The 26,524-nt window shown below is 39.8% G+C and overlaps 5 protein-coding genes and 1 non-coding gene across 6 annotated transcripts; 2 read left to right on the top strand and 4 right to left on the bottom strand.

Moving 5' to 3' along the window:
* On the top strand, window positions 1-13,243 carry gucy2ca (guanylate cyclase 2Ca). Its single transcript, XM_087808657.1, has 27 exons — window positions 1-211; window positions 2,648-2,760; window positions 3,231-3,298; window positions 3,387-3,605; window positions 3,679-3,797; window positions 4,106-4,205; window positions 4,377-4,482; window positions 4,556-4,700; window positions 4,894-4,979; window positions 5,043-5,160; window positions 5,633-5,714; window positions 5,820-5,913; window positions 6,180-6,242; window positions 6,589-6,660; window positions 6,731-6,835; window positions 7,195-7,281; window positions 7,474-7,606; window positions 8,373-8,510; window positions 8,576-8,664; window positions 8,841-8,932; window positions 9,062-9,220; window positions 9,286-9,478; window positions 9,545-9,719; window positions 10,098-10,196; window positions 10,266-10,360; window positions 10,429-10,505; window positions 13,048-13,243. The coding sequence occupies exons 1-27, from the start codon at window positions 1-3 to the stop codon at window positions 13,238-13,240; spliced, it is 3,231 nt and encodes a 1,076-aa protein (XP_087664783.1). The 3' UTR covers window positions 13,241-13,243.
* Window positions 13,244-13,626: 383 nt separating this feature from the next.
* LOC148065524 (uncharacterized) lies at window positions 13,627-15,548 on the bottom strand. The gene is made up of 3 exons (XM_087808658.1): window positions 15,433-15,548; window positions 15,171-15,314; window positions 13,627-13,913 (listed from the first exon to the last, which is right to left on the bottom strand). The coding sequence occupies exons 1-3, from the start codon at window positions 15,527-15,529 to the stop codon at window positions 13,627-13,629; spliced, it is 528 nt and encodes a 175-aa protein (XP_087664784.1). The 5' UTR covers window positions 15,530-15,548.
* Window positions 15,549-15,751: 203 nt separating this feature from the next.
* Window positions 15,752-19,525, bottom strand: plbd1a (phospholipase B domain containing 1a). Its single transcript, XM_087809194.1, has 11 exons — window positions 19,408-19,525; window positions 18,706-18,928; window positions 18,506-18,589; window positions 18,296-18,437; window positions 18,000-18,140; window positions 17,635-17,779; window positions 17,360-17,560; window positions 17,154-17,294; window positions 16,894-17,079; window positions 16,694-16,800; window positions 15,752-16,096 (listed from the first exon to the last, which is right to left on the bottom strand). Exons 1-11 carry the CDS (start codon window positions 19,472-19,474, stop codon window positions 15,920-15,922), a joined length of 1,614 nt encoding a protein of 537 aa, XP_087665320.1. The 5' UTR covers window positions 19,475-19,525; the 3' UTR covers window positions 15,752-15,919.
* A 324-nt stretch (window positions 19,526-19,849) lies between these two features.
* Window positions 19,850-19,922, bottom strand: trnar-ccu (transfer RNA arginine (anticodon CCU)). Its single transcript has one exon. It is a non-coding gene; the product is annotated as a tRNA-Arg (tRNA).
* Window positions 19,923-20,241: 319 nt separating this feature from the next.
* On the bottom strand, window positions 20,242-24,877 carry pick1 (protein interacting with prkca 1). The gene is made up of 13 exons (XM_087809849.1): window positions 24,742-24,877; window positions 24,184-24,243; window positions 23,957-24,068; window positions 23,765-23,893; window positions 23,105-23,171; window positions 22,940-23,029; window positions 22,752-22,805; window positions 22,319-22,381; window positions 22,096-22,229; window positions 21,831-21,923; window positions 21,702-21,752; window positions 21,485-21,629; window positions 20,242-21,333 (listed from the first exon to the last, which is right to left on the bottom strand). Exons 2-13 carry the CDS (start codon window positions 24,228-24,230, stop codon window positions 21,071-21,073), a joined length of 1,248 nt encoding a protein of 415 aa, XP_087665975.1. The 5' UTR covers window positions 24,231-24,243; window positions 24,742-24,877; the 3' UTR covers window positions 20,242-21,070.
* Window positions 23,182-26,506, top strand: LOC148065520 (galectin-1-like). The gene is made up of 5 exons (XM_087809850.1): window positions 23,182-23,559; window positions 25,586-25,659; window positions 25,767-25,846; window positions 26,032-26,203; window positions 26,289-26,506. The coding sequence occupies exons 2-5, from the start codon at window positions 25,651-25,653 to the stop codon at window positions 26,433-26,435; spliced, it is 408 nt and encodes a 135-aa protein (XP_087665976.1). The 5' UTR covers window positions 23,182-23,559; window positions 25,586-25,650; the 3' UTR covers window positions 26,436-26,506.
* Window positions 26,507-26,524: the final 18 nt, after the last annotated feature.

Below are 26,524 nucleotides of genomic sequence, written 5' to 3'. Positions count from 1 at the left end.
ATGTACATTTCACAGATTTTACTTTTCGTTGGAATGTTTATCGCTTCGGTGGTGGCTAACAAGATGCTGGATGATTGTTTGCTGTCAAAGCGGCAGTTTACAATTAATGTGGTGCTGCTGGAGGACAACACTTACGCATGGAGCCGCCCGATCGTTCAGGCAGCGGTGGAACAAGCGATAAAGATTGACACACAGGAAAACATCAATCATGGTATGGTTTGTTTGACTCTTGACAATATCAACTGAAGTATTATTTGGATCTCAGGACAAAGATAGTTTCTAAGTCGGAATGAAGAAGGAAATAATAAACAGTTGCATCCTGCCGAGTAACCTAGAAACAGAATAAAACATTAAGACTAAAACGAGGAAGCAATAACAATAAAATACATTCCTGAACTTACTTTGTTATGTTTTATTATCTTAGCTTTAAGCAAATTCACATGTTTATTGGTACATTACCTGTAGTTAATATTCAACACTTGTTGACCAAAACTTTTCAACATAAAACCATTTTATGTTGAAGTTGTTATGTTGATATCTTAAAATACATCATTAAGGTCACACAACAGTGTAGCTGAATGTTTTATTATCTCTTTAATCTAGAATTTGTAGATCTCAAACATCTTGGTACTCATTTCAGTGTTAAGTAGGAATTCATCAAAAACCTCTGGGGCCAAATAAAATGGAGTTTAGCACATGTGCTGTAAGGTTTATGTCTGATCCAAAAATACAATTAGAATTTAGATTTTGAGGGAAAACTGTATAAATAAAATATTATATATTGAGGAAAACATATAGTTATAGTATAATAAACTTGTTTTTGTTGCTTGAACCATTAATTAACTATAATAACAACAAAAAAAAACAAATATTTGTCAGTTTAAAAAAAAAAAGTAACTTGGTTAAACTTCTGACAATATGATTCCGAGTGATACATACATCAAAAGTAACGATAATTATTTATAATAGTCTAAACCAGGGGTCGGGAACCTTTTTGACTCAGAGAGCCATGAAAGCAAAATATTTGGAAATTTATTTCAGTGAGAGCCATATAAATAATATTCAGATGTAAGAATCTGTGCTTGACACGAATTCAAGCCCTTTTCCTTTGTTCATCAAAATCAACAAAAAATTCAGACGGGTTCATCCCTTTCCATGCCTCCATTTCAATATGTCGATCATATTTAAATGAAGCACAAGACTAAAATTTCTCCATTTCTGTGATCATGAAAAAACAAAAACAAATGAAAACATGAATTCAAACTAACAGTTTATATTTGTTAATTTTAAACATGTCTGATATGAATCACACAAGTGGATTAATTAAATTTCAGATGAAGTTTAACGAGAATAAAACTGTTCATCAGTAACTTCACATCATCATCGCTTTGTCTGATCGTCTCTGACGTCATTAGAATGTGTGTCTCACCTGCACCTGTTTAACGTGTTTGTGTTTCTGCGTATTCTTATTATATTCGTGAGATAAAGGTAATTTACAAATAGTCATCATGTGATGGTGTATTAATGCAAGTGTGTTTTAAGGACCGCGATCACAAAAGGAAAACCAGCATTTGTTGCGCTTTCATTGAAACCTGCAGCTTAACTTTGATGGACCTGACGTCATGTTTCTGTGACTCTCGTAGAGAAGAACCTGAAGCGATCAAACGCGCATTATTTTGTTCGATATATTATTTAAAAAAAACAAGCTTATAATTCTATATCGTTTTTCTGAATTGCGTAAAATGACTGTCGCACGTTTTGCTCTTTTTATTCTCGATTCATATGATCTTTTCCGTGCGTTCAGTGGAAGAGGCGGGAGCTCTGATTGGCTGCTGTGCATGTCAATCAAATTTTCAACCAATCGGCGCAATAACCATTTGATTAATATGCACAGCAGACAATCAGAGCTCTCTTTACTATTTTCTTATATCATATTTTATTAAATCACGCGATCTACTCGCAACAGCTTCGGTCGATCGCGATCGACGTATTGCCCACCCCTGAAACAAGTGATAATATTTTATGTTTTATCTGAAAAGCCGAAATCTGCGAGCCAGATGCAATCATCAAAAGAGCCACACCTGGCTCGCGAGCCATAGGTTCCCGACCCCTGGTCTAAACTACAAGCGAAACCGACCCAATAAGGGTGATCATTTCAAACAATTCCTTTTGTATTTTAAAACATATTTAATCTTCTGGTATCATGAAGGACAAACAAATATGTGATCAAATAATTTGTTTAGTCTATTAATCTAATCTGGACGTTAAACATACAACGACCATAACAACTCATGACACGATCAAACAGGGTCAGATTGAAATAAATGTATATTTCTGATGTCCTCCTAATTTTGTCTTTTCCCATACATCATTTTTGGATTTTTTTCGTATAGTTCTATATCATTTTTTAAGTGAAAAAATTCGAAACGTGGTGTCTTCTAGTGAAAATAAAATTCTATTTTTTATTAAACGTCAAAGCCAGTGGAGCATGATATAAAATAACGCTTGTCGTGTGCAATCCTTTCTAGAATTCTCTCTGTAGTCACCGGCCACGTCTTTATTCTGAAGCCTTCTAATCTAATCTCTGCTACCGACTAAACAACTTAATTATTTATTTTAATACCTCTTATCTTTTCCGTGATTCCAGGTTTGGACCTCAGATTAACAGCAAACTTTAATGGCTTCAACACTACCGTGTACAACCGGCAGGGCTGTGGCAGCAGCACCTGTGAGGGGGTGGCCATACTCAAGATGTTGGGTGTGAGTAATACTGTGAGAGTGTGACGGCTTCAGAGAACTGAACCTCGACTGGCTGTCTGACGTAATGCTGCAGTCGGGTTAGTGATCAGGATGATGATCAGGGATGTTACAGCCCATGAGCACTCACTGTTATAACAAGTTTACCAAAAGAGATTCTATGTTTATGGCTGTAGGTTTTCAATGATGTTAAATATGGTTTAAGAAGGGGGATGAACATTTTAAATATGTGTGTGATGCTGGATAACTTGGATGGACGGATAAATGAAAAGATGGATGGATGAATGTAAAAAAGAATGGGTGGATAGAAGGATGGATGGGAACTGCAGATCGGCAGCTTTATAGAAGCAGTACAAAATGTGTTTTTACCTTTAAGACCTGGATCAGGCCAGGACAGGTATTAAAGACATAAGGTCCATCACTTGCTTGATTTAAATAATTATTACAACAATTCATGGGATTTTTATTTGCAGAGTAAAGGTGAAGTTGGATGTGTAATGCTTGGTCCTTCCTGCACTTTTGCCACCTTCCAGTTAGTTGAGTGAGTACTAGCCCTACTTTTTCTTTTATCAAACATTACCTGTGAGTCTGCAGGGTTCTTTCCTTTTACGAATGCTTGTCTCTTTCAGCGAAGAAATCGGCTTGAGCCTTAGCATTCCGATCATCTCTGCTGGGAGCTTTGGCTTGTCATGTGATTATAAACCCAAACTAACACGGATTCTTCCACCGGCACGCAAAATTGTTAACCTATTCTTGAATTTTATGAACGAAACTTTACCCTTCAAAGATGTTTGGAGTAAAGTTTATGTCTACAAGAGAAACTCCAACATGAGTGAGGAGTGCTTCTGGTAAACAAACGTTCCTTATTGCAACAGCTTGACTGTTGTCCTTCTGGTCTAATGACTCACAAATCACTTTTAGGTACATAAATAGTTTGGAGGCCCCGTCTTCCTCTTTTGCAACACTGACCCAACGCGAGATGCTACGTGGAGAGGAGGAGTTCAAGAGTGCTATGGAGTCTAAAAACAGATACAGCAACAGTGGGTATTCTGGGTTTTTGTGTGTATTCATCATGTATGAAAAGTTTGGACAATAAGAGGACAGAAGGAGAAACTGACACATAACTAATTCTAGTTTTGAAACAAGTGCAATTAACAGATTTTGCATGGGTTGAAATTTTTGAGAGAATTTGAGAGAGTGACTGAAAATAACTTTTTATAGAAAAGCAGACAGGTTTCCCAGCCATATCCTCTATCATGTTTTGAGGAGCTATAAACAAATGTTTGAACAACTTATCTGTGTTTTTTCATCCTTTACTTGGTGAGAAAGCTCTGCTCTCTTCTTCTAGTTTTCATCCTCTGTGGAACCCGTGATGACGTCATTTATCTCAAATCGTTGGTAAACCAGATCCCAGACGGCATCATGTTTATTCTCCTGGATATTTTCAAGTAAGATGATATGTTTCTTTAAACTTCAAAAAGAATGATCTTGAGATTTAAACAACAAACCAGAGGGAACTTGACACTATTCATGCTGAGCAGTTTTTTCGCTATAAAAAGATTTAACAGCTTCAAACTCTTGGTTTAAAATTCACTGTCAACTAATGTTTTCATTTCCAGTCCAGACTACTACATCCACACGACTGTCATTAAGGAAATGCGAGACGTTCTGGTTCTCACTCTTCCACAGAGGAACTACCCATCATACATAACCGCCAATGACACGGTTCGCTCAACCTTCAGCCGTCACTATTGTCTTCCATTACTTTCTGTCTTACTTGAGTTTCTCTTGTACACAGATAAATGACTTTGTGGCAGGATACCACGATGGTACACTGTTGTTTGGGAAGGTGCTCCGAGAGAGGAAGCTCAGCATGGGGAGAGCTCTGGACCCTACAGACGTCCCTTTGAGTGACAACCCATTTGGAAATGTCACTTTTACAGGTTTGGAAATTAATCAGTACACACTATTTTTTTGCGATTTACTTTCCTAATCTTTGCTGTTGGACAACAGTGTGATGAATGCTAAAGTATAAATATTGTCATCTAGTGGGTATCCCTCTGATTTAATTGGATACTAGGACCAAACGGCATTTTTAAAATTATATTTGGTTTACTTAAGTGCTGCCTCCTGCAGGAATGGGAGGTCACTACTCGCTGGATGAGTATGGGGACAGAGATGCTAACTTCACCATGATGTACATGTCCACGCTCACAGGGATGGTGAGGGTGTTTTCGCGGCAGCTACAGCAGAGTTTGACGTAACCAGTGTTTCTGCTTTATCAGTATACGACATTGTTGGTGTTTGACACGACACAAAACCAAACTGTGGAGCTGGAAGAAAACCCGGCGCTGCCCTGGGGAGGCGGACGCCTGCCGCAAGATGTCCCAGATATTTCAGATGGTAATGGACGACTCACACTTCAGTCTCAAAGTGATAAGGATGGTGACAATTGAACATAGGTGCTGATTTATCAAATCGACAGTAGCTACTAGTCTTAGCGGGAAATTGAAGACATACTGGAAAAGGACAAGTGGTCAGTCGATCACTTATAACCATTTAGTGATTTTTCCAACAGATATAATTTTCAGCAAGAATTGGAGGTTTTGCTGCAGGTCTCTCTCAACATTGTGATGAATCTTTAAAAAGATTAAGATTCAAGTGAAAATGATTTGATATTGTACTAATTACTGTAGTTGCAATGGTAGTATGAATAGTTGCAGTAGATTACGTTGTTGCATAAGTAGAAGTAGTATGCTGTTATTTGAGAAGCAATAGTAACATAGATATACATAGTAGCTGCAGCTATGCTAGCACAGTAGGCTTCCATGGTAAGATAAAGTATTAGAAGCAGTGATACATGTTGCCTTTTCAGGTTTTAATGTCCAGGATGTGATGGTGATTGTCCTGAGCCTCAGTGTTGTCGTGGTGTCCGTCATTGCTCTCATCTTCTACAGGTACATTTTCACTTTAGAATTATTTCATGTTCTAATGAAAAAAGTCATGTCGGTGATTCATGAAGCATTGCAGTAATCAGATTAACTTATTTTGTGTGTTGTAAGACAAAACAGGAAGGACCGAATGATGCAGAAAAAGTGGTCCCATATTGACCCGGAACGCATTGGTCCGCTGAATGAGAAGGAAGTCTCTCTAAAGGTATCATGCCTTATATATGATCTTGAATATGACTGTTTAGTGACAAGTACAAGTAAAGTTGCTCTACAATCAAACATATAACTAGTCATTTAATAGTATGTTTTTGTCACTTCCTGGTTTGGAACATTTCTTTTAACCCATGTGTTAACACGAGATTTATTCCAAGAAGACAGCAAGATATTGTCATGATGTCAATACAAAACTATTTCAGCATGTAGGCTAAATTGACAATGACAGAAACAAGACTGACAGTTATTGTGTTGCAGATCGATGACGACAAGAGGAGGGACAGCATCATCTTCCGTCATCATGGCTGCTATGACAAAAAGGTACATAGCTGTCATAACTGTCTTTAATTATTTTGTAACCATTTCATTCATTTTTTTTATCCGGCTAGAATTTTTCTCTTCAAAAAATCTTAATAAGACTTTATGTTAAAGTCCAACTCTGCCTAAAATATTATATATTATACAATCCAACTTTCCTTTTTCTGTTCAAGGACTTCCTATGTGCGTGTAATGGCAATGCACACATAGATTTCTCATGTGGTCATTAATGTTAATTTGTTTATTTGTCTGTTCTAATCAATGTGTGTAGAATATACGTTTTTGAATCGTTTGTTGGATTTTAGTACAAATTAAACACAACCTGTGACATCTCGTCTATCATCATCAGCCAGTGATTCTGAAGGAGTTGAAGAACAATGAAGGCGATTTTTCAGAGGACCAGAAGATCGAGCTGAACACGGTACGCGTCTTAAACAAAGATTATTGAAATAATACATTAGTTCTAATTCAACAAACACAATGTGTCGCAGCTCCTGCACATCGACTACTACAACCTGACCAAGTTCTATGGCACAGTGAAGTTTGAGTATGGGGTGTTTGGAGTGTTTGAGCTCTGTCAGCGAGGATCACTCCGGGTGAGAACATACACAGGTTCTCTCAATTTGGACTCATATTTTCAAACCTCCCAGATGAATTGTGGTGGTCCAGCGTTTACATAAATTACCGTTCAGATGGCTCACGTGGCCCTGCAAGATCAGAACCTGCAGTAGTGGAAACATATATTCTTCATTTTTGTTGTTTTGATTCTCGCAACTGTTGTAGTTTGTATTTTAGTTTCAGTTTGCCAAACATTTCGTGTTATAAGCCAAATATAGAATTTGACATCTACTTTTTCACATTATTCTAAGCGAAAATGTTCACAATGACACGTTCAACTATGCAATGTTTTTTCATTGAAACTTGAATTGACTGACAATGTTGGTGATCTTTACAGTACATCCTGAATAACAAGATCTCGTACCCTGATGAGACATTCATGGACATGGAGTTTAAAATATCAGTCATGTACGACATCGCAAAGGTAATGTTTTGAGTCCTTATTTATCATACAAATGAGTCACTACAGAAGTTGAACCATAATGAAGATGATGTCAAGATAAGATAAACAAACAAAGGGTGGATTCATCACTCAGAGTTAGCTCAAGTTCAGAAGAAGGTTTTTAACATTTTTCCTGAATAAGATAATTCTTTAAATTCTCAACGGCTTCTCCAGGGAATGTCATATCTTCACTCCAGCAACATTGAGGTTCATGGGCGCCTCAAGTCAACCAACTGTGTGGTGGACAATCGGATGGTGGTCAAGATCACTGACTTTGGATGCAACAGCATCCTGAAGCCTCGGAAAGGTAAGGAAACCTGGGGGTGGGTGCGTGTTCTATGGCGCAGCAGCTTCATCTATATCATCCAGCTCCTACCAGGGGTCCAGCTTGTGCTGAGTTTCCCTCGTGGTCCCCAACCAGTGCGATCAGATGCACTCGCTTGCAATCTGAATTGGAGGTGCTGATTCATCCCTGCCACTTAATTTAATAACAGAATCAGAGACAAGCCCTCACTGAAAACACGTCTCAATAATGACTATTCGGACCTGACACAACTCGTACACAGAACAGACCTTATCAGGGTGTCAGATACCCCATAGTACTGGAGCACACCCTACAGGACTATATGGTCAAACTCCCTCCCCAGATCAGTAAAACGCATGATTCATCCAAGGGTATAGAGCTGATCCTCAGGTCCAGAAACCCAGACAGGTCTGCTAGGTCTGACTGACGTCCTCCCCCAACATCTCAGGCAATTCACCACAGGTCGCTGCTGGACAAGCGAATCCCCCAAAGGAGCCCTCTTCTTCATCACCCTTAAATCCAAGGGGTAGTGACCGTATTATCTTGACTATAAGGTGCATTTAAAAGCATTTTACTGTGCTCCTTATAATTCTGTGCGTCCTATAGTGCCAAAAATTTAAAAATTGAAAACTTTGTCTGCCCCCTTGGTGGAATCATTGTGATTTCTACTGGGAAATAATGAAAAAAAACGCATAACACTAACTAATTGACCGAAATACATCCTCAGAGTTCTAATTAAAGATGTTTTCTCCCTGGTGTCTCCTCTCAGATGTGTGGACGGCGCCAGAGCACCTGCGTAAAGACGGTGTCTCTCAGAAAGGGGACGTCTACAGCTACGCGATCATCGCCCATGAGATCATCATGAGGCGTCCTCCATTTTACACACAGTGTTGCTCCAGCCGAGCAGGTGAGTTGACCTTTGACCTCCGTGAGCTGACCTGGATGTTGTACAGACTTGTGATCGTCACTCAGAGAAGATTTACCGAGTCCAGTACCCCAGCGGGATGTCCGTCTTCAGACCGGATCTCAGCTCAGAAGGAGCCTCGGAGAACTCAACTGAAGTGAGTGAAGAAGCGTAAAAAATCACTCGCTCAGACACGTGTATCTAGGCTAAATGTACACACACAAACATCACAAAAAAGGCAAATACAGTATATTGTGTATAGGTGAAGACACATGCGCAAAAAGCACACAAAAACGCGCAACTCAGATGTGTTCATGTTCGTCTGACCTTCAGCTCTACAATCTGATGAAGAACTGCTGGGAAGAAGATCCAGAACGACGACTGGATTTTAAGAAGATAGAGGTTATTCTGGGTAAGATCTTCAGGTATGATACAAAGACACACTTCACACACTAACATACCTAAGATGTATAAATCATTAAAGACTGCTTGCAGAAGTCTTACATAATCTCTAAAAATGTTTCTCAATATGACCTTCTTATGGTCCTCGACAGTAACCTGCACGACCAGGCCAGTGAGACCTACATGGACAACCTGATCCGCCGGCTTCAGATGTACTCCCGTACGTTGGAGCACCTGGTGGAGGAGAGGACGTCCCTGTACAAGGCCGAGAGGGACAGAGCGGACCGCCTCAACTTCATGCTACTTCCTGGGTATGGACCACAACCTGCTACTGTGCGTGTTAACTTGAACCTTCAAGAGATGATTTCTCTCTTAGTCCGGTGGTTCGGTCACTGAAGGAGACCGGGCGAGTGGAGCCAGAGCTCTTTGAGGAGGTGACTGTCTACTTCAGCGACATCGTGGGCTTCACCACCCTCTGCCATTACAGCACCCCAATGGAGGTGGTGGACATGCTCAACGAGATCTACAAGAACTTCGACAGCATCCTGGACCACCACGATGTCTACAAGGTTCAAACTAAACGGACGAATCGGCTTCTGTGTCAGAGAGGCTGATCTGACACCGTCTGCCCTCAGGTGGAGACGATTGGAGACGCTTACATGGTGGCGTCTGGTTTACCGAAACGTAACGGCGACAGACATGCGGTGGACATCGCTCACATGGCTCTGGACATCTTGTCATTCGTGTGCACGTTTGAGTTGGAGCACCTGCCTGGCATTCCTCTGTGGATCAGGATCGGAGTCCACTCAGGTGAACCATTTTACAGTTTTTACTGTGAAGACACCCACACAACACGAAAGGTTTCATCAAGACAAGAAGTGATATCATTCAGTCATTTTTTGGAATCGCATCTTATTTTAATTTGACACATTTCAGTAAGTACTTGTAGAATTAAGATTTCTTTTCAAAGTACTTTCTGTAAACTGAATATACTTTTCCAGAAAGTAAATCCTGGTAAACTTAAGCTCCATCTCTGTCAGTGTTTGCGTAGCTGTCATGTCTGTAATGAGAGTGTAATTGTTATCTCTTATTTCCAATACTAAAAACAGCTTATTTCAATGAACTATGTGCTTCATGTGGATGATGGAATTTATTTGTTTCTAAATGAAAAGTATGTTATTTGTGCAGGACCTTGTGCAGCAGGAGTCGTGGGGAACAAAATGCCTCGCTACTGTTTGTTTGGAGATACAGTCAACACAGCGTCTCGTATGGAGTCAACGGGCCTGCGTACGCTTAAAAAAAACACACGTCCATGTGGAATTGTACAGTTCAATTTTATCTTGTGATTGTTTCCAGCTCTGAGGATTCACGTGAGCCAGTCGACCATCAACATCCTGCAAAGAACTGACCGTCAGTTTGAGTACGAGCAGAGAGGAGAGACGTACCTGAAGGTGATGCTTCTGACTAACTTGCCAGCTGCTGGTTCTACTTCCATTTACGCGGCCTGTATCTCACTCAGGGTAAAGGAAAGGAAATGACCTACTGGTTAACGGGAGCGTCCTGGGGAAAGTACAACCTGCCTACACCCCCGACCGCGTGAGTAAAACTCCTGCAATATTCTGTCGACCTGAGCAAAGTAAACTTGAACATTTATTGCTGTATAGTGCTTTTAACACATTCATTTTAGCATTGTTTTATTACATTTTCATTAAATAATTTGATTATATCAATACATGTTTTTCTATTTCCAATTGGTTTAGAATTAAAACATTGTCCAAGTCCTTTTTTACGAGATTATAATTGTCTGTAGTTATGTTATGATTTAATAGCCTCTCTGACATCTATTATTCAGGGGAACTAATTGAATTAATTAATTTATCCAACTCTTCTGACTTGTTTTTAAGGTTAATACTTCATGAAGTAATAACAAACCTCAATAATTGACCAATCATGGGAGAGTGGGTGTGTGGTAAACAATGTTTAGTTTCCAAGAAAACTGTTTTGAGTGGGCGGGGCTTAAGCACATTTTCTAATGTGCATATATTTAGATTAAAAGACAGTTTTGTACAAACAGACACATACTGATCAAATCATAAGAAAGTTATCTGAACCTACTTTCACTGAGACTATATTGGAGATAAGATATACAGATTCCAGAATCCCTGGTTGGGGGTCAGTTTGTAAAAGAAAAAGTCTAAAATAAGCCTGAATGTAAAAATGTATTGTTTTACAGAATGCCAAACATAGTACAATAATTATTTCTTGTTACTTCACAGAAGAAAAATAAATAATAATACAATTTATCCAATAAACAATAACCAAATAACCCTCTTTGAACATATCAATGTTTTAGACCCTTAAATGTTGATATCTTTCAAACCAGACCTTCTTAGAAAGCAAAAAAACTAAATTTAGGTAGGTGTATATACCAACAAAAAAACATACAGTCTTGGTTATTATTTAGCAACCCATAAAATAAATGACGCACTGTATATGAAAAAAAAAAGTTCTAAATGTGTCTCTGGTATTGTTCAGGGGAAAATGCCATAGTTTGGGGACTACTAGTTCAAACCTTAGGTGATGAATATAATGCAGGAAACAAGAATAAAGATGGAGAGTGAGAAAGCTTTTGTCTAAAAACTTCCCCTCAAGCAATCTTAGCCTATGGCAGCAAAACAAAAGGGCCTAAGTCAGTCCTAACTAACCTTTTTATCAGAGTAAAGTTTTAAGATTAGTCTTAAACCTAGAGAGATAGTGTCGGCTTTACGTACTGAACCCGGTAATTGTTTCCACAGTAGAGGGGCTTGAAAACGGAAGGCCCTGGTTCCATATCTACATTTAGAGATTTGTGGTGTAACTAATAGATAAGGTAAAAGGTAAGGTAAAACTTTATTGATCCCTCAGGAGGTCTCCTTTGGGAAATTGTTTAGATCTAAGTTTAGGGATCGTAAGGCCCTGGGGGTTGATAAGTTTGGACTAGATCTGTGATGTATGTTGGTGTTAGACCATGTAACACTTTGTAGGTTAAGAGAAGGATTTTAAATTGTAACTAAATTGTACTGAAAGTCAATGGAAAGAGGACAGCACAGGAGAAATGTGATCAGACCTCTTAGTCTTAGTCAGGACACGAGCTGCAGAGTTCTGAATGAGCTGAAGAGTTCTAAGAGGCTTTTTAGAACATCCTGACAGAAGAGAGTTACAGTAGTCAAGTATGGAGGCAACTAAAGCATGGATGAGCTCCTCAGCAGCATCCAAAGGAAGGGAATGCCAGATTTTTTTTAAATGTTACGAAGCTGGAGGTAGACAATTTGTTTTATGTGCGAGTTACACGATCAGTCATCATCAAAGCAAACACCCAAATACTTTTGACATTTTTGTGACTATGTATTACCCCAAAAAAAGATTGAACAGAAAAAAGGCTTTGATATGAGATTTAGGAAATCATGATTTATAAATTAAAAAAAAAGTACAATAAAATAATTATTTCAGCTTATTAAGCATTTAATAAATTGCACCCATTTCATTTTTTGTTGGCGGCCCTTACAACAGCCCCAGAATAGAATGTGGCCCCTTCAATTACCCACCACTGAACTAGTAGAACCTCACTTTTGTCCGAGTTCAGTAAAAGAAAAGTTTTGGGTCATCAAGGACTTGATATGTGTAATACAGGACTGTAGATGTGTTAACTGTATTTGTCAATGAAGCCAGATAAAAGAAATCAGCTGAGTGTCATAGGCATAACAGTGAAATTTTCTGTATTTTCTGATCACATTGCGTAGTAGAAGCATAAGGATTGTGAATAGTATCAGGACAAGAACAGAGCATTGTACGACACCATAACTGACTTTAGTGTGTCAGTTTAAAGCAGTTCCACATACCTATGTGGTCTACTAGTCTCTGTAGAAAAAAAAAATAATCAACAGTGTCAAACACAGCACTGTGGTCCAGAAGGAAAACAAATATCTAATTGATTGATGTTGTCATGGATATAATCACAAAGCTGACTAACAACAATCCACAATGTTTGAAATGGAGACAAGATGTAGATAGGCCTGCAGTTTTTAAGATCCCCTGGATCAAGAGTTGGCTATTTTGGCAGAGGTTTAATTCAAGTCTTCTCACATTATTCAACTCTCAGGGAGAACTTCCAGCGGCTCCAGCAGGACCTGGCTGAAATGATCTTGACCAGCCTGAAGAAGCGAGGAGGAGGCCGCGAGAGCTTCAACAAGAGAAAGACACTGTCCACTAAAGTCAGACGGAGAGACACCAGCAGTGGCCCACCGGAGTACTTCCACCTGGCGGTCACCGATGACCCCAGCACACACCTGTGACAGGTGTGCACATGCAGCGATTGGTGACTGCTCACAGACTTAAAAGGTTCAGCCAGAGATTCGACACTATCCACTCCAGGTCTATTAACATCTGTAATTTTTTAATTCACAACACAACAATGCTACCTTGTTCTACACACTCCAAATAAGCTCTTCCTGACTTTTATTAAATATTATATTGGAGTGTGATTTGTTCAAGTATTTTCTTTCATCTGGGGGCCAAAATATTACAAATGTTTGACTGGCAAGTCCAAGACTTTTTTTTTTTTAATGACAGTCATACAAACCCACATTCCTTTAGCACTTTTTACAACTTCTGCCTACATGCTCGCCTGTGGTCCATGCACACTCCTTTGGCACAGCCATCACTACCACAAATTCTCTTGCTAAACAGTTTTCGTGGTGACAAGGGTTGTGTCGCCCTGCTCCGTGGCAGGGAGTGGGATCCTATGTCCCTGGACTCGATCAAGTGGGGGGGTCCCGTCGTCCTCTTCTGTCCCCGAGAAGACGGTTGGGTTGCTGCAGAAAGAGGTGTTTCTTTTCCACTCTGAGCCGGCGTGAATTAGCACGCCGTTACATGAGTGGGCGGAGCTCTGGGTCGCTATGCAGGAGACGCCTGTATCAGGTGCTACAGCTCTTTTCGGGACTTCTGCGTTTGTGCCACTATCCAGTCCTGCGGGAGAATCAGAATGTAACACTTCTACAAGCTTAAGTGCAAGTTTAGGAGGCTACATACAACGGGTCTCAATCATCAAACATTAGTTAATCGTCATGCAAATTTGCACACTCATTTCTGCAAGACTAAAAACGCTTCAGATTCATGTGTTCACCTGTAAACTAACAAGAGGAAGCAGACAGATACGCAACAGCAGTCGCACAGGGCCAGTGGACTGGTAAAATCTTGAGCATCTCAAGCTGACATGGAAGAATCTTTGGGAAATAGAAGGAAGCGAAATCACCTTCATCACCAGAGCCATCAATGATGGTCTTCCCATGATTAAGAAAGAAACCAATGGTTTGGAGAATATCCTTCTTGTGCACCTCAGTCAACCTTGTCTTGTGGTCAATCTCCCAGAGGGCTGTTTTCTTTGTTTTAACCGACTGTACCATCGGAGGCAGCAGTTTAATTTACACAAACTCTATACATGATCCGGAGGTATAGATTTTCAGAGTATCTAAAAAGAGCTGAGCTACTCAAATATTGATGAATCCAAACGTCCTGTAAATTTACCGCTGCTCACATTTTTACACACATTTGTTCTATTCATTCTTCATGAATGATAGCCAACATGATTACAGCAACAATAGGCCATAAGTGAAATATTCCAGAGAGCGTGTTTGCTCAGGAATGTCTTCTATTGGCAGTTTTACAACGTGACAGAAGAACAATGTGTTGGATTATTGGAGGCTTATTTAATTTAAAAGGTGCTGACTCTGCGTGTAAGGGCCTCTTTCTCTTGAACAAACTCAACAGTTATATCATGATGTTACTCCTGACTTTTCTTCTGCGCTTCACTCTTTCCTGTCAGTTTAAGTGATGTTTTACTCCTGGCGACTCTATCCCGCTGTAGCGGATGTGAGTCGAAACCAGAAAAGCGCCACGAGTGAGAGCTACCCGAGGGACTCGGTGAGAGAAGAGAACAGAAAGTAGTTGGTTTCTGCAGAGATCAGCGTTTGATCGGCTTGTTGGGTCCACCAAACACAACCATGAGCTTGAAATATGTGAAGGAAAAAACTGGCACAGTTAACTGAGTCGATACTTTCCTCAGACACAAACACCAAAGTGTAGACCAGAGGGAGGGTGAGCCTTGATATGATGGGGGAACTTTGGCTCTTCACAAGCACCAGTGCATTATGAATCCTTAAAGTAGTTCAGAATTAAGATGGTGTTGTCTAGACATTAGCATTAGCACAGTGCAAGCATCCTCACCTGCTGTTCTGCGCCTCTTCTTGATGAAAATGATCAGCCACAACACCAGGGCCAAGATGGACCCCCCAGTGGTCAACGCCAGCACAGACCACAGGGTGGGACTCATGTGAGATGTTGACGGAGATGGTTGAGAAGGAGAAGCAGCTGTGAGCGCCACATGTAAGGGCAGGAGTAGATCCGTTGAGACTACTTCATACTTCACAACAGGTCCATCACATCTGCCTGCACTCTCTTCATCACTGGATGTACAAGTAGGACTCACCACTGGAAGGTTCTGGCTCAGCCCCGCTCCAGATGCAGGTTTTTACAAGATGGTCCCATTTCTGACCACCAGGACAGGACTTCTTGGACTTGCTCATGGCTGCAGATCCTCGACTGTTGACGCTCGTGTCAGAAAGGTGTAGTTTTAGCAGCAGGGAGTTCACCAGATGAGTGCAAAGACACTAGCAAACGTTTCACTTCCTCCATTTGGACGGAAGGACAGAGACACGATGAAAGGTCCCCTGGGGTGCCCCAGCACATGTTGCCAACCTCTGCCTTCAGTCTGGCAGATATTTAGAAAGGAACATGACAACAAAAGCAAGAAACAATATTTTTAATAAATCCAATAAATTATTGCTAGAATTTAATTTAAGAACAAGCAGATGAAAGGAGATCTTGAGTCAGATTCCTTTACAGGCACATACATGATTCCACTCGTGACTTTAAAACAGATTAAAACAGGAAAAATATATATTTGACGAGGAGATTCACGGCTTGAAGAGAAACGGCTGCATCCTGACGAAGGAGAAGTTGTAGAAGGCTGGAAGACCATGGTGACTGACATTGATGAACTTGTCCCAGATAAAAGGAGGAAGTCCATCCTGAGTGGTCGGACCATTCACGGCCTCCGTGCGGAAGTCCCCAGCCAGGAAGAAGTCCGTTACCTGAGGAGGACAGAAGACTTGTGTTTGTCATCTCAAAGTCAACATTTGCTGGAAGCCTGCAGAGCTGCAGTGGATCCAACATCAACATCAGTTTGAGGACGTGCAGAAAGAGCTTCCTGCAGCAGATTTGACTCAATAAATACTTTAGTTTCAGGTCAGAGCTCAGCTGACAATTTTGATTGATTCTTTTTCACTCTTTTTTTCAAATATACAACTACTTTAAAGCAGCACTTTTAGTTTTTCAACCTATATAACATTTTTCATAACTTTTGTGATGATATGTCGACATGCAACTAGATTAATGACAGCTTAATCATGGCTGGAGGTGGTCCGTGTCACTTTCACTGGCACTAGGAGGAGACTGGTGGGAACCCTACCACATGAAAAAATACAAATGTGCGGACTTTCTAATATGTCATTTCCCCTTTTTCGAATCATTGCCAAAGATGTAATCTTCTACCTGTTATTATGCTATAATAGCAGAAGCTGTAACAAAGAAACTAACATTTTCATCTCCAGACACGAAGATAATTTCAATACATACTAATGCATACATAATAATTTGCAGTTTTTTTGTTTTGTTTCTCGAACACTCACCTTAGTGTCATAGCAGCCGCCTGGTGAAGGCTTCTCAGTTTTCAGATCATTACGGCAGCAGATGGACTTGCACGGATCCCCTTTGGAGTAGGGGTCCTTCTTGTAGTCTGACCACGACAAGACAAAACTTAAGCAAAGTATCTTTGAGGTAAATAAAAGAAGAAGAAAAAAATCAAGATGTTTCAAATGAATCTTCTCACCGTTGAACCTCATGATGAACTTCAAAGAGTTTAGGTCCTTCACTTTGGCTTGGTCCCGACGGAAGATCTTCGCTCTTGGACAAAGGTCGTAGGAAAAGTCGTCGCCAAACTCATCCCACATGGGCTGGTAGCCACTCATCTGGTAGATCTTCTTGTGGAAAGGGATGTTGTATGATGGCCAGTAACCTGTCAAAATGCACCAACGCAAACACAAGCGTGACCTCCTGCTGGAGCTGTGACAGTCGAGAGAAGTGGACTACCTCTACGCAGAGCCTGGGTCTGGTCTGAATATTCCACCAGTCCAGGGATCTGCTCCACCACCGTCAGCGCTCCGTCCTCAAGACTGTGACCCAGTTTGACTTTGCTCCGGTCCAGAACCATGTACTGGTTATTGTAGGTTCCTGCAGGGAGGAGAACTTTGTCAGTATTTGTCTGATCATTGCTGATCAGCGAAGCATGAACGCACCAGAGTTGTGTTTGGAGAACACCTGCGCCCACTCTTCTCCGGTGTGAGCCAAACTGTGTGCCAGTCGGACTCTCTGCCAGGCCAGCAGACTGCTGGGTGTGATGTTGTCGAAGAGTGAGGAGTTGAAGACGTTATTGGTGGTCTGTGTCATCATGAGGCCGCTGCCCAGCAGATAGAAGTCGTCCAGAGAAACGAGGAAGCCTGAAAATGCAGGAATGAGAGTTGTTGCCTTCCTGAACACTACCATCCATCCATCCATCCTCCTGCATGCGTACCTGGATAGCTGCTGAAGGACAGTTTGCCGGTGGCCGTGTGCGGCTCAGCAATGCGGAAATCCCAATGTTTGTAAACCCGCATGGTAGCGGCGTACGTGTACCAGCTGGAGTGAGCGAAGAAGAGGTTCTCGTAGCCGGGCAGCATCTAATGAAGGACTTAGTTTTGTTAAGGGCCTTTTCTAAACAATAGAAATAAGGATACAAAAATCACATTCAAATCATTATCATTTTAAAGGTGCTGACTTAAATGTCAATGTTATATCAACTAAATCATTGAGAAAAACAATGATTTATTGACTTAAGAGTTAAAAGTTGACTTCTGTCTCAGCTACACACAGAGTGACAAAACAACAACCAATGTGTACCTTTATGAGTGCAGAGCAGTGACCCATCCCGGGAAGTGTGAGCTGTTTTGGTGTGGAAGTGTTGGAGGGGACCAGAGCTGGGATGAGATCGAGCAGGTCTCCCACTGCACTCAGGAACTGGACAGCAAACAGGGACAGGGGCTGTGGGAAGGATAGCATATGTGTGAGTTGAAGGATACGAGTGACTATCTTAAAAAGACAGAAGACTTGACTGATCGTCACATGGTGACTCGCACTGATTCAGGAACTACAACCGTGGACGTAGAATCCCACGTATAAGACAGTAAAAGGTATACTTTTTGGCCTTGCTTCTTGGCCCAGTCTGCGACTCCAGCTTGAAGTCCGTCCATCTGGGCCACGAGGAAGCCGGCGTGTTTCCACAGAGGATCGGAAGTCTGACGCAGTTTCACCTGCTCTCTCACCCACGAGTCCTGCTTCCTTCAAGAGACAGCACCTTGGGGACTCCAGGTTTTTGTTTGGAAATCTTCCCCTCACACAAGACTCACTTCAGGAAACTCTGGACCGCCTCCAGGACTTCTGGATCCTTAATCAGCTGTGGATACATGTTGTTGTAGTGGTCCATCATCTGCCTGTGAAGGGTTTCCATGAACCAAAGCATTGGTTTTATTTATTTATCTTCTAATGTAATGAAGACAACAGTAGAGGAAAATGCTAATTTGTCATTGCGAAGATGATTGACACTCACTGAGCGGTCAGGAAGCCTTCTAGGTAGCCAGCCAGGAAAAAGGTCAATGGGTCTGCTTGTGGCGTTTTCCCATATCCGGCCCGGATCTCCAAGACGCTCCAGCCTGTTGTTGAAAGAGTATCGTTCAGGTATCCGTATGCGTCCCCGTCCGTCTCCAGGACCCCCTCTATCAGCACAATGGTCTTGAAGTGTTGATCCCAGTAAACCGTGGCGGACGTTACTTCTGTGGGAGAAAAATTAAATCATAAGAAATTGTTACAAAGCGCTGTTTTATTTTTATTGTTCATTTGAAACACATGGACACTTAAAAAGGCCCTCGAATTAATCATTATATGAAAATGGCCCCAGAGCCTGATGTGTTCAGTAACATACACAGACATAGAAGTATTTAACTCAGCAAGGAAAACTCTGAATACAAAACAATGTTAAAACTTTTTTTTATTTTACAACAATTAACATTGTGACAAAGTGATAAAAGTGAAATACTGTCAAATAAAGCAGCTGTGCGTTGAGTGACATGAGACAACTTTCCTCATGATAAAACACTTGGATAAAACTGAATTGAGCCACTTGGAAGTGATTTTGAGTAAGAAACTGAGCTCAGTTTAAGTTAATGTCTAATGTGTTAATGTCAGTTCAAGACTGCAGTTTAAATCAAGTCGACACATGTTTACAAAACACGTGATGAAGCGACCTACTTACTGTCAGATAAGGCGACGTTGACAGCTACAATCCATATCAATAAAAAGGTGAATATTTCTGAAATCATGGCGGGACGAAGGGTTATAAATATTCGAGCGGAGGTTGGCGAAGTAAGTAACTGAACGGGGGGAATGGAAGTATATAAGTGGAGCCGCTCATTCCTGATTGGCTGAGGAGAACAGGAAACGGGATAAGTCTGTAGTGCATGAGGAGTTTAATCACTCTTGGAAGATCCAATGGATTTATTTCCATTCACTGACTGAAAAGAGTAATTTGTTTCTGAGCTACGGACATTATCGCAATACAACAACACATCAATACCAAATATGAGCAAAACCATGGACCATAGTGGAGGAGGTCTGCGGGCTACATGCTATGTTTGCTAACACTCCTTATGACTGTGAGCAGCAAATATTTACCTACGCATGAGAAAAAAATGAAACACCCCAGATGGGACTCGAACCCACAATCCCTGGCTTAGGAGGCCAGTGCCTTATCCATTAGGCCACTGGGGCTGGATACCTCCGTTTGCGAGGAAATATGAATCTTAAAGCTGTGATACAGGTTTCGGAGGCATTGAATTTGGTTATTTAAAATCATGTCACAATATCTTTCGATTTTAACCATATACAACTGAAAAGTATTATTTACGTGAACACGAGCTGTGTAGTCTTCAACCCCTTCAGCACAAATATGGAGCTTTGCATGTAGAGGGCTCCCTCTAGAGGTGACGTTGAGGTTGAACGTTGAAGTGCGGTTTCCTGAAAATGTTGACTAGTTTATGGTTGTTTGTGGTAAAGCAGATCATTTTCAAGTAAAGTGATAGAAAGAAAAACTCTTCACAACCCTTTAATTAATTTCTTAATTTACTTGATAGACATTGTAAATCACGTGGACAATGTTACATTGCATTATGATAGCACATTGTAAAAATGAAAATGGCAGGAAATAAATAAAACATTACAGCACAGGTCTATTTGATTGATAGAGGCCTTAAAAATAGAGAGTTATTCTTATTACTTCTTCCCAAGCTACCGCTATTAAAGTAGCGTTAGTTTGTTGACTTAAATATATAAAACTTGGTAACAGAATAGTGTGTCAGTCTGCATACATACATATATATATATATATAAATAAAATCAACACATCTCTTGTGTAGTCAGATAAAACTATTCCTTTTATCATGAATATGATTCTATTCAGGTTTTAGTTTTTTGGTAAATATATATATATATATATATATATATATATATATCAGCTGAGAATTACACATGCAGCATCATGAAGGCAGCAGGTCTCAGAATAGAATTAAAAGTAGAAATGATATGATCTTAAAGAATGATGAAGAAGCAAGTTGAGTAATGGTAATGAAAGTGAATGTAGTGAAAAGTAGGATTTACAAGTTATTTTGGTTTATGTATTCATAATTTAATATATTGTATGTTTTAACTTATGTTTATTTGCAAGTGTAGTGAGCTAAACATTTAAATAAATACCTCAGCATATCACACGTAGTTTTACATTTTATAAATATAATAGTCGAGAAGGCACAGCTCATATTCTTCATTCCGCAGCATTTAAACCATTCTGTTAATATCTTTTCCCCCCACTGTAAACAACCAAACATGGATTATCCTCATCAGAAGTGTCAGAAGTTTAACATTCATAAGTCATCAATCAGTTTTTCACCACCGTTCTCCAGCCATTGATTTTCAGCACCGCTGCTCGTCCCCTCCTCTTTTTCTGCCTCTTCTTCCTCCTGATCTTCAGTGTAGGTGAGCGACTGGTTGCTGTAGTTAATCATAGTGCGGGAGAGGTCCACCTCAATGGGGAACACGTCGGCCTCCTTCAGAACGGCGTAGCACTCATCATAGTAGTGCGACATGCCGGACACGAAGCGCTGGAGCTGGAACACGATGTCTTGGACTACAGGTGAAGAAGTAGATGTAAGTTCATGTAAACAGGAATGCTACAAAACCTCAATATTCTTATCCGTTTAACAAATCTATGTACAATTCAGAAACAACAGCCTACTCTGAATAACATTTATTCTCATATTGAGTGGAGATGAACTCACCGTGTTTCTGATCCAGCAATTCAATCTTCTCCAAAACATCCTTTCTCATCTTGGCAAAGCGAGCGCGAGCCTCTTGTCTACAACGCAGCACAAGCCGGTACTCGTAGTTCCCCGTAACAACACGATACAGAGGTTCTCCCATTGCCTGTCATTGTAAGTAATAGATTATATTATAAAATGTTCAATGACAACGAGCTCTGTTTGAAATGATACTTACGATGCTGCTGTATTCTTCATCATCCATTTCCTTCACCTTCAAACAGTAAGACTGAAAGAAACAATCCATTAATACACCATCGCTCCCCCATCTGGTTTGTTTAAGGTAAGCAGTGTGTAAAACGGTTACCAGATATTCAAACTTGACATCCAGGTACTTGCGTATGGTGAGTTTAGTGTCGGGTATGGCCTTGTGAAGATATGTGTTCAAATCATGCAGCATCTGCATCAACATATGATGAAAAGTTTAGAAAGAATCAACTCAGATTATGTCTTTACAATCACTGTCTTCATCTTTAATTTATTAAAATCCATGATGGTGAACTTCAGTTTTTAAGACTAATAATCAGTCAGATAAAACATATTCAAGTATTCAAGCTTAACCAATCACTCACAGGCTTGATGGTCTTCAGTAGCTGGATGCCGTATTTCTCAATGCTGCGATGAGCATCTGCAAACTTCACAAAGGCCTCACTGGCTGCGGCTTGAGGCTCTCGAACTCCAATGACGGAGAAAACATCTCCAAAACCTGATACATTCACAAGACACTAGCTTAGACGATGGTCTGATTAGCTGTTGGTTGTAGTTATCAGCATCGGCTCAACAGAAGAAAATCACCTCGGTGTGTTTGAGAGAGCTCGAAGAATGCTCGAAGCAGCCTCTTCGTGTGCTCCATCAGCCCTTAAATCAGAAAATAGCCTTATCATTTTCTTCAGTGTTATCTGATACTATATCGGGTGTCAACTAATTACCTAATTTCCCGAAGGGAATCTTCAGAGGTAATACAGTCTATCCATATAAATCCCAAAAATCCACAGCCAGAACTATATTTCTGTTTATTGAACAGACTTTATTTAAGTTTTCAAAGCTGCATCAGGCCCCATAAAATGATTGGCCCATGGACCCTGTGATCTAATTTATTAATGATTAAGAGTTTATAAACTAATACAACATGGGATTAAAAGAGAAAAGAAAATGTATGTGTGATGATGTCAACAATAATTAGTTACACAATACATCATCTCATCCAACCTGAACCGAAATGTCTCACCTTTGTACAACTCTGCCGTTTTCTCCAGCTCCTCCAGTCGTTTAACAAGTCCATCTGAAAATAACAGATAAACAATCCTTGATTCTGTCATCAAAATATGGATCTCTATGGGGAATTTGGGATTGAAGCCCTTAAATCCAAATAGCACAAAGCCTCATATTCCACTTGCAAGATCTCTCCGAGCTCACCGTTGCATAGAATGGCCCTACTCAGGCCGAGAGCATCCGCGGTGCCTGAGCTCATGTTCTCCACCAGGCGGTGTTTGACTTTTTTCAGCACTTCAAAATAGAAAATAAATTTGTGTCGACTTCAACTGCACCGACGGAACTGAGTAGTTATAGTATGAAACTAACCTATATCCAGAGACTTTCCTTGTTTAGGATCAGCCTGTAATTTGTTGTAGTGGATGGTAGCCTCACCCTGAAAAAAAAAGCACACCAGCATTTAAAAATACTTGACAAAAGATGAATTAACATATCTTCACAGGGATTATTTTCACAACATCTTACTTCCACCTCAAAAATGCCTATGTTGTGTTTACAACACTGTGACTAAAAGTTTCTGATTCTGATAGTCGGATCATGCTTGGAATTGCAGAGTATGTGAAACACACACAAAGGCTAATCTTTTAAATCCCAGAGTGCTGAAGGTCAAATAATTTGCTGGATGCCAACAATGACGAACATCAACACAGCCACTCTCAGTAGCTTCCGTCTCATCTGCTGTGCTGACCTCGCCTAAATACTTCATACTTTTAGCTGGAATAACTCACTTTGGAATACTTAGGAAAACGTTTGCAAAGACAGAAGTGAGTATTTTGGGTTCATTTATGGTAATCAGTATTATATGGATAAAAATAAAAGTTGATACTGTACGTCATTTATACTGTGATGTTATTCACTTTATCGAGAAAGAAGAAGAAATGGTTGAATAGATTGGCTTATAGTCGCTGGTTAAGTAAGATTAACCAGTCAACTGGATCATTATTAGTCATTTGGGATGTTTCTTCTGACCTGAACAGACTGAATCATTTTTGCAACTTCCACTTTAGTTTTTCCCTTTACTGGTCTGCCGGCGACACCTGTAATTTCATCTCCAGCTGCTAGTGTCCCATCCAGAGCCGCTGGTGTATTGTCAAAGACCTGCAAAAGAGAATAAGTGGTCAAAAAAGTAACCAGCTCATGAAAGATCGGTGTTTATTTTACCTGGACAATATAGAGGCAAGGACAGTACTGAGCTCCACCGCCAATGCTGATTCCGATAAGATTATTTGCATCTTTTTTCAAAGACACAATACCCGGCACTGTGGGTATCCCCCTATAAAAATAATTTTATAATCTGTTTAGTTGCTAGTGTTACACATCAAATGTAATATTCATCATCTCTTCTCAAAACAAAATCATTATCATATAAGACTGAGATTAATACTCACAGTTTGTCCTCTTCCAATTCATAGTCCAGGTCAGAAAACATTGACATGTTGATATCGTTCCTGAAATAAAGTCACTCTTCTATTTCAATTGTTCATTACAAACAGAATGGATTCATTTCTGGTCATTTCCGGTTCGTTTAGATCAAATTATATTGTAAGTATAGTGTTATGTGTCGGTATTCTGGACTAAAGAATAAAGATGTATCCAGTAATAATACAATATATCTCGCTATTAATGGTAATAACATATAAAGAGTGATTTCAAGTAAAACTGTGGTTATGTATGAGATCTTTGACGTCGGTAGCTGCAAGTGCATCTGTGCAGGTGCACTAACAGCTGCTGACATTCGCTCATGCTAACTACCACATATTACAGCGAAATCGCCATTTTGCTGTAGTAAACATTGACACCCTTAACCCTTCCTGAAGTTGAGAACGAAACAGGTCGTTGTGTTCAGACGGACTCAAATGAGGACATTTCCTACTAAGGATGTTTTATTAGCTGTTAGCTAAATCCAACTCCGTGAAAGACAACAACGTTTACATCAAATAATTTACCTTGATTCGATTCTGCACAACTTCCACACCAGAATCCGCCGTAGTATGCATAAAACCCCAAATGTTTTCCGTTTTTACTGGTTTTTCTCTGTTTAAAGAGCTATTGTATTAGCTGATAGCTTCTGTTTACTCTGCTACGTCACCTCCGGTTTGGACGGAAAGAGGAAACGTCACGATTTACCAATACTACAATAAATACACGTATGTAAGAGTTTATTAAGAAAAATATGAACGTTATTATAAACATCAAGATACAAATAATGAGAATCTTATACATATTTTCATAATGCTCAGCAAATATCAGATACACAAAACACGATTTCTGAAAAAAGCACTCGAAATATTAAAATGTTCACGTGTTAATTAAAACATATATTGAAAGTATTGAATTAATTAAAAGTTAGAAAGCAAATTATTATGTGATTTACTCGAGGAATAATATTAGAACTTGAAATCCTGCATTGCTCTGTGTTTTTATAGTTTTTTTTGTTGTTTGTTTTTTAAATGTGTTATTTTTTATGTTATTGTCTTTCTTCATGAGGTCCTTTGTTTGAATCTAATGTGAGTGCATGTATCTTATCTTGTACAGGACCAGTGTATATATGTCTTGCTTCAATCTTAAAAAAATGAATTAAATAAAAAAATACATGTATGTTTCTTATCTTTTGAAATGTTTTGCCTATATTATTGTATTTGTTGATGCCATGGATGGCTCTCGTCTGTCTCTCTGTTTTTTAATTTTTAAAATCAGTGATAAAAGTGTCATGTAATTGTTTGAAAAATATGTTGAAAAAAAATTATAGTTAAATTGATCTGAATACTAACATCACTTGATGACTCACAGATTAGTGGGAGAACGAGCAGCTGCTGCTTCACATTATCTCAAGACCCTGAACGAATCAACTTAAAATGAGCATGGTGAGTATTTCCAGTCATGCTGTAATGGAAAGTTGTTTATTTAAATTAAATTAAGATGTTTTGAATTCCTTAATAATATTTTTTATAGAAGTACAATTGTGTTTAAGACTTTAGAATTGAGCGATGTGAACCTGAAGTCTGGAGACCAGCTGAAAATTAAAGGAGAAATTCTGTCTGATGCAGAGAGGTAAGCAAAAAATACATACATGAAGATTGTGTGAATCAAATAGGCTACAATAAGTAAAAACTTATACATTAAAGGAAATGTATTGTGATGTGTCGAATACAGGAACAGAAAAGTAGATTTTTATTATTTGAATTGATTGAATGACACAATTTTTCTAATGAACTTTAATCTGACACTTGACTCAGGTTTCAAATTGACCTTGGATACAATGCGGATGACCTTGCGTTGCACTTTAACCCACGTTTTCAAGATGACATTGATGGAGCTGTTCTTGTCTGCAACTCAAAATGCAGTGGGTGTTGGGGTGAAGAGGTGAGGGAATTACACAACACCCTCGAGAAAGGAACCACTGTTAAGGTGACAAAAATATCTTAATATTCATATAATATGATCAGTATTGTTCTCTCCAGTTAAGAAAGTTAAAAGTTTACTTTTTAATCAGATTGTGCTGAAGCTGGCTGGCAGCGTGTTCGAGGTGGTTCTTCCGGATGGACATGAAATCCAGTTTCCAAACCGTGAAGACGTTGACATCATTCGCTACGTCAGGATCAAGGGACACTTCAAACTTTCTTGTCTGAAGATCTGCTGAGTTTGGCCTGAAACTTACCTAATAACTCTTCAACTGATGCGTAAAAACTAAATAAAATCCAAGAACTCAAAGCTGTTGTCCAGTTATTC

The sequence above is a fragment of the Callionymus lyra genome, chromosome 15 (genome assembly GCF_982586985.1).
Source record: "Callionymus lyra chromosome 15, fCalLyr1.hap1.1, whole genome shotgun sequence".
NCBI classification, from domain to species: Eukaryota; Metazoa; Chordata; class Actinopteri; order Syngnathiformes; family Callionymidae; genus Callionymus; species Callionymus lyra.
This window is presented reverse-complemented; position numbering and strand designations above follow the sequence as displayed.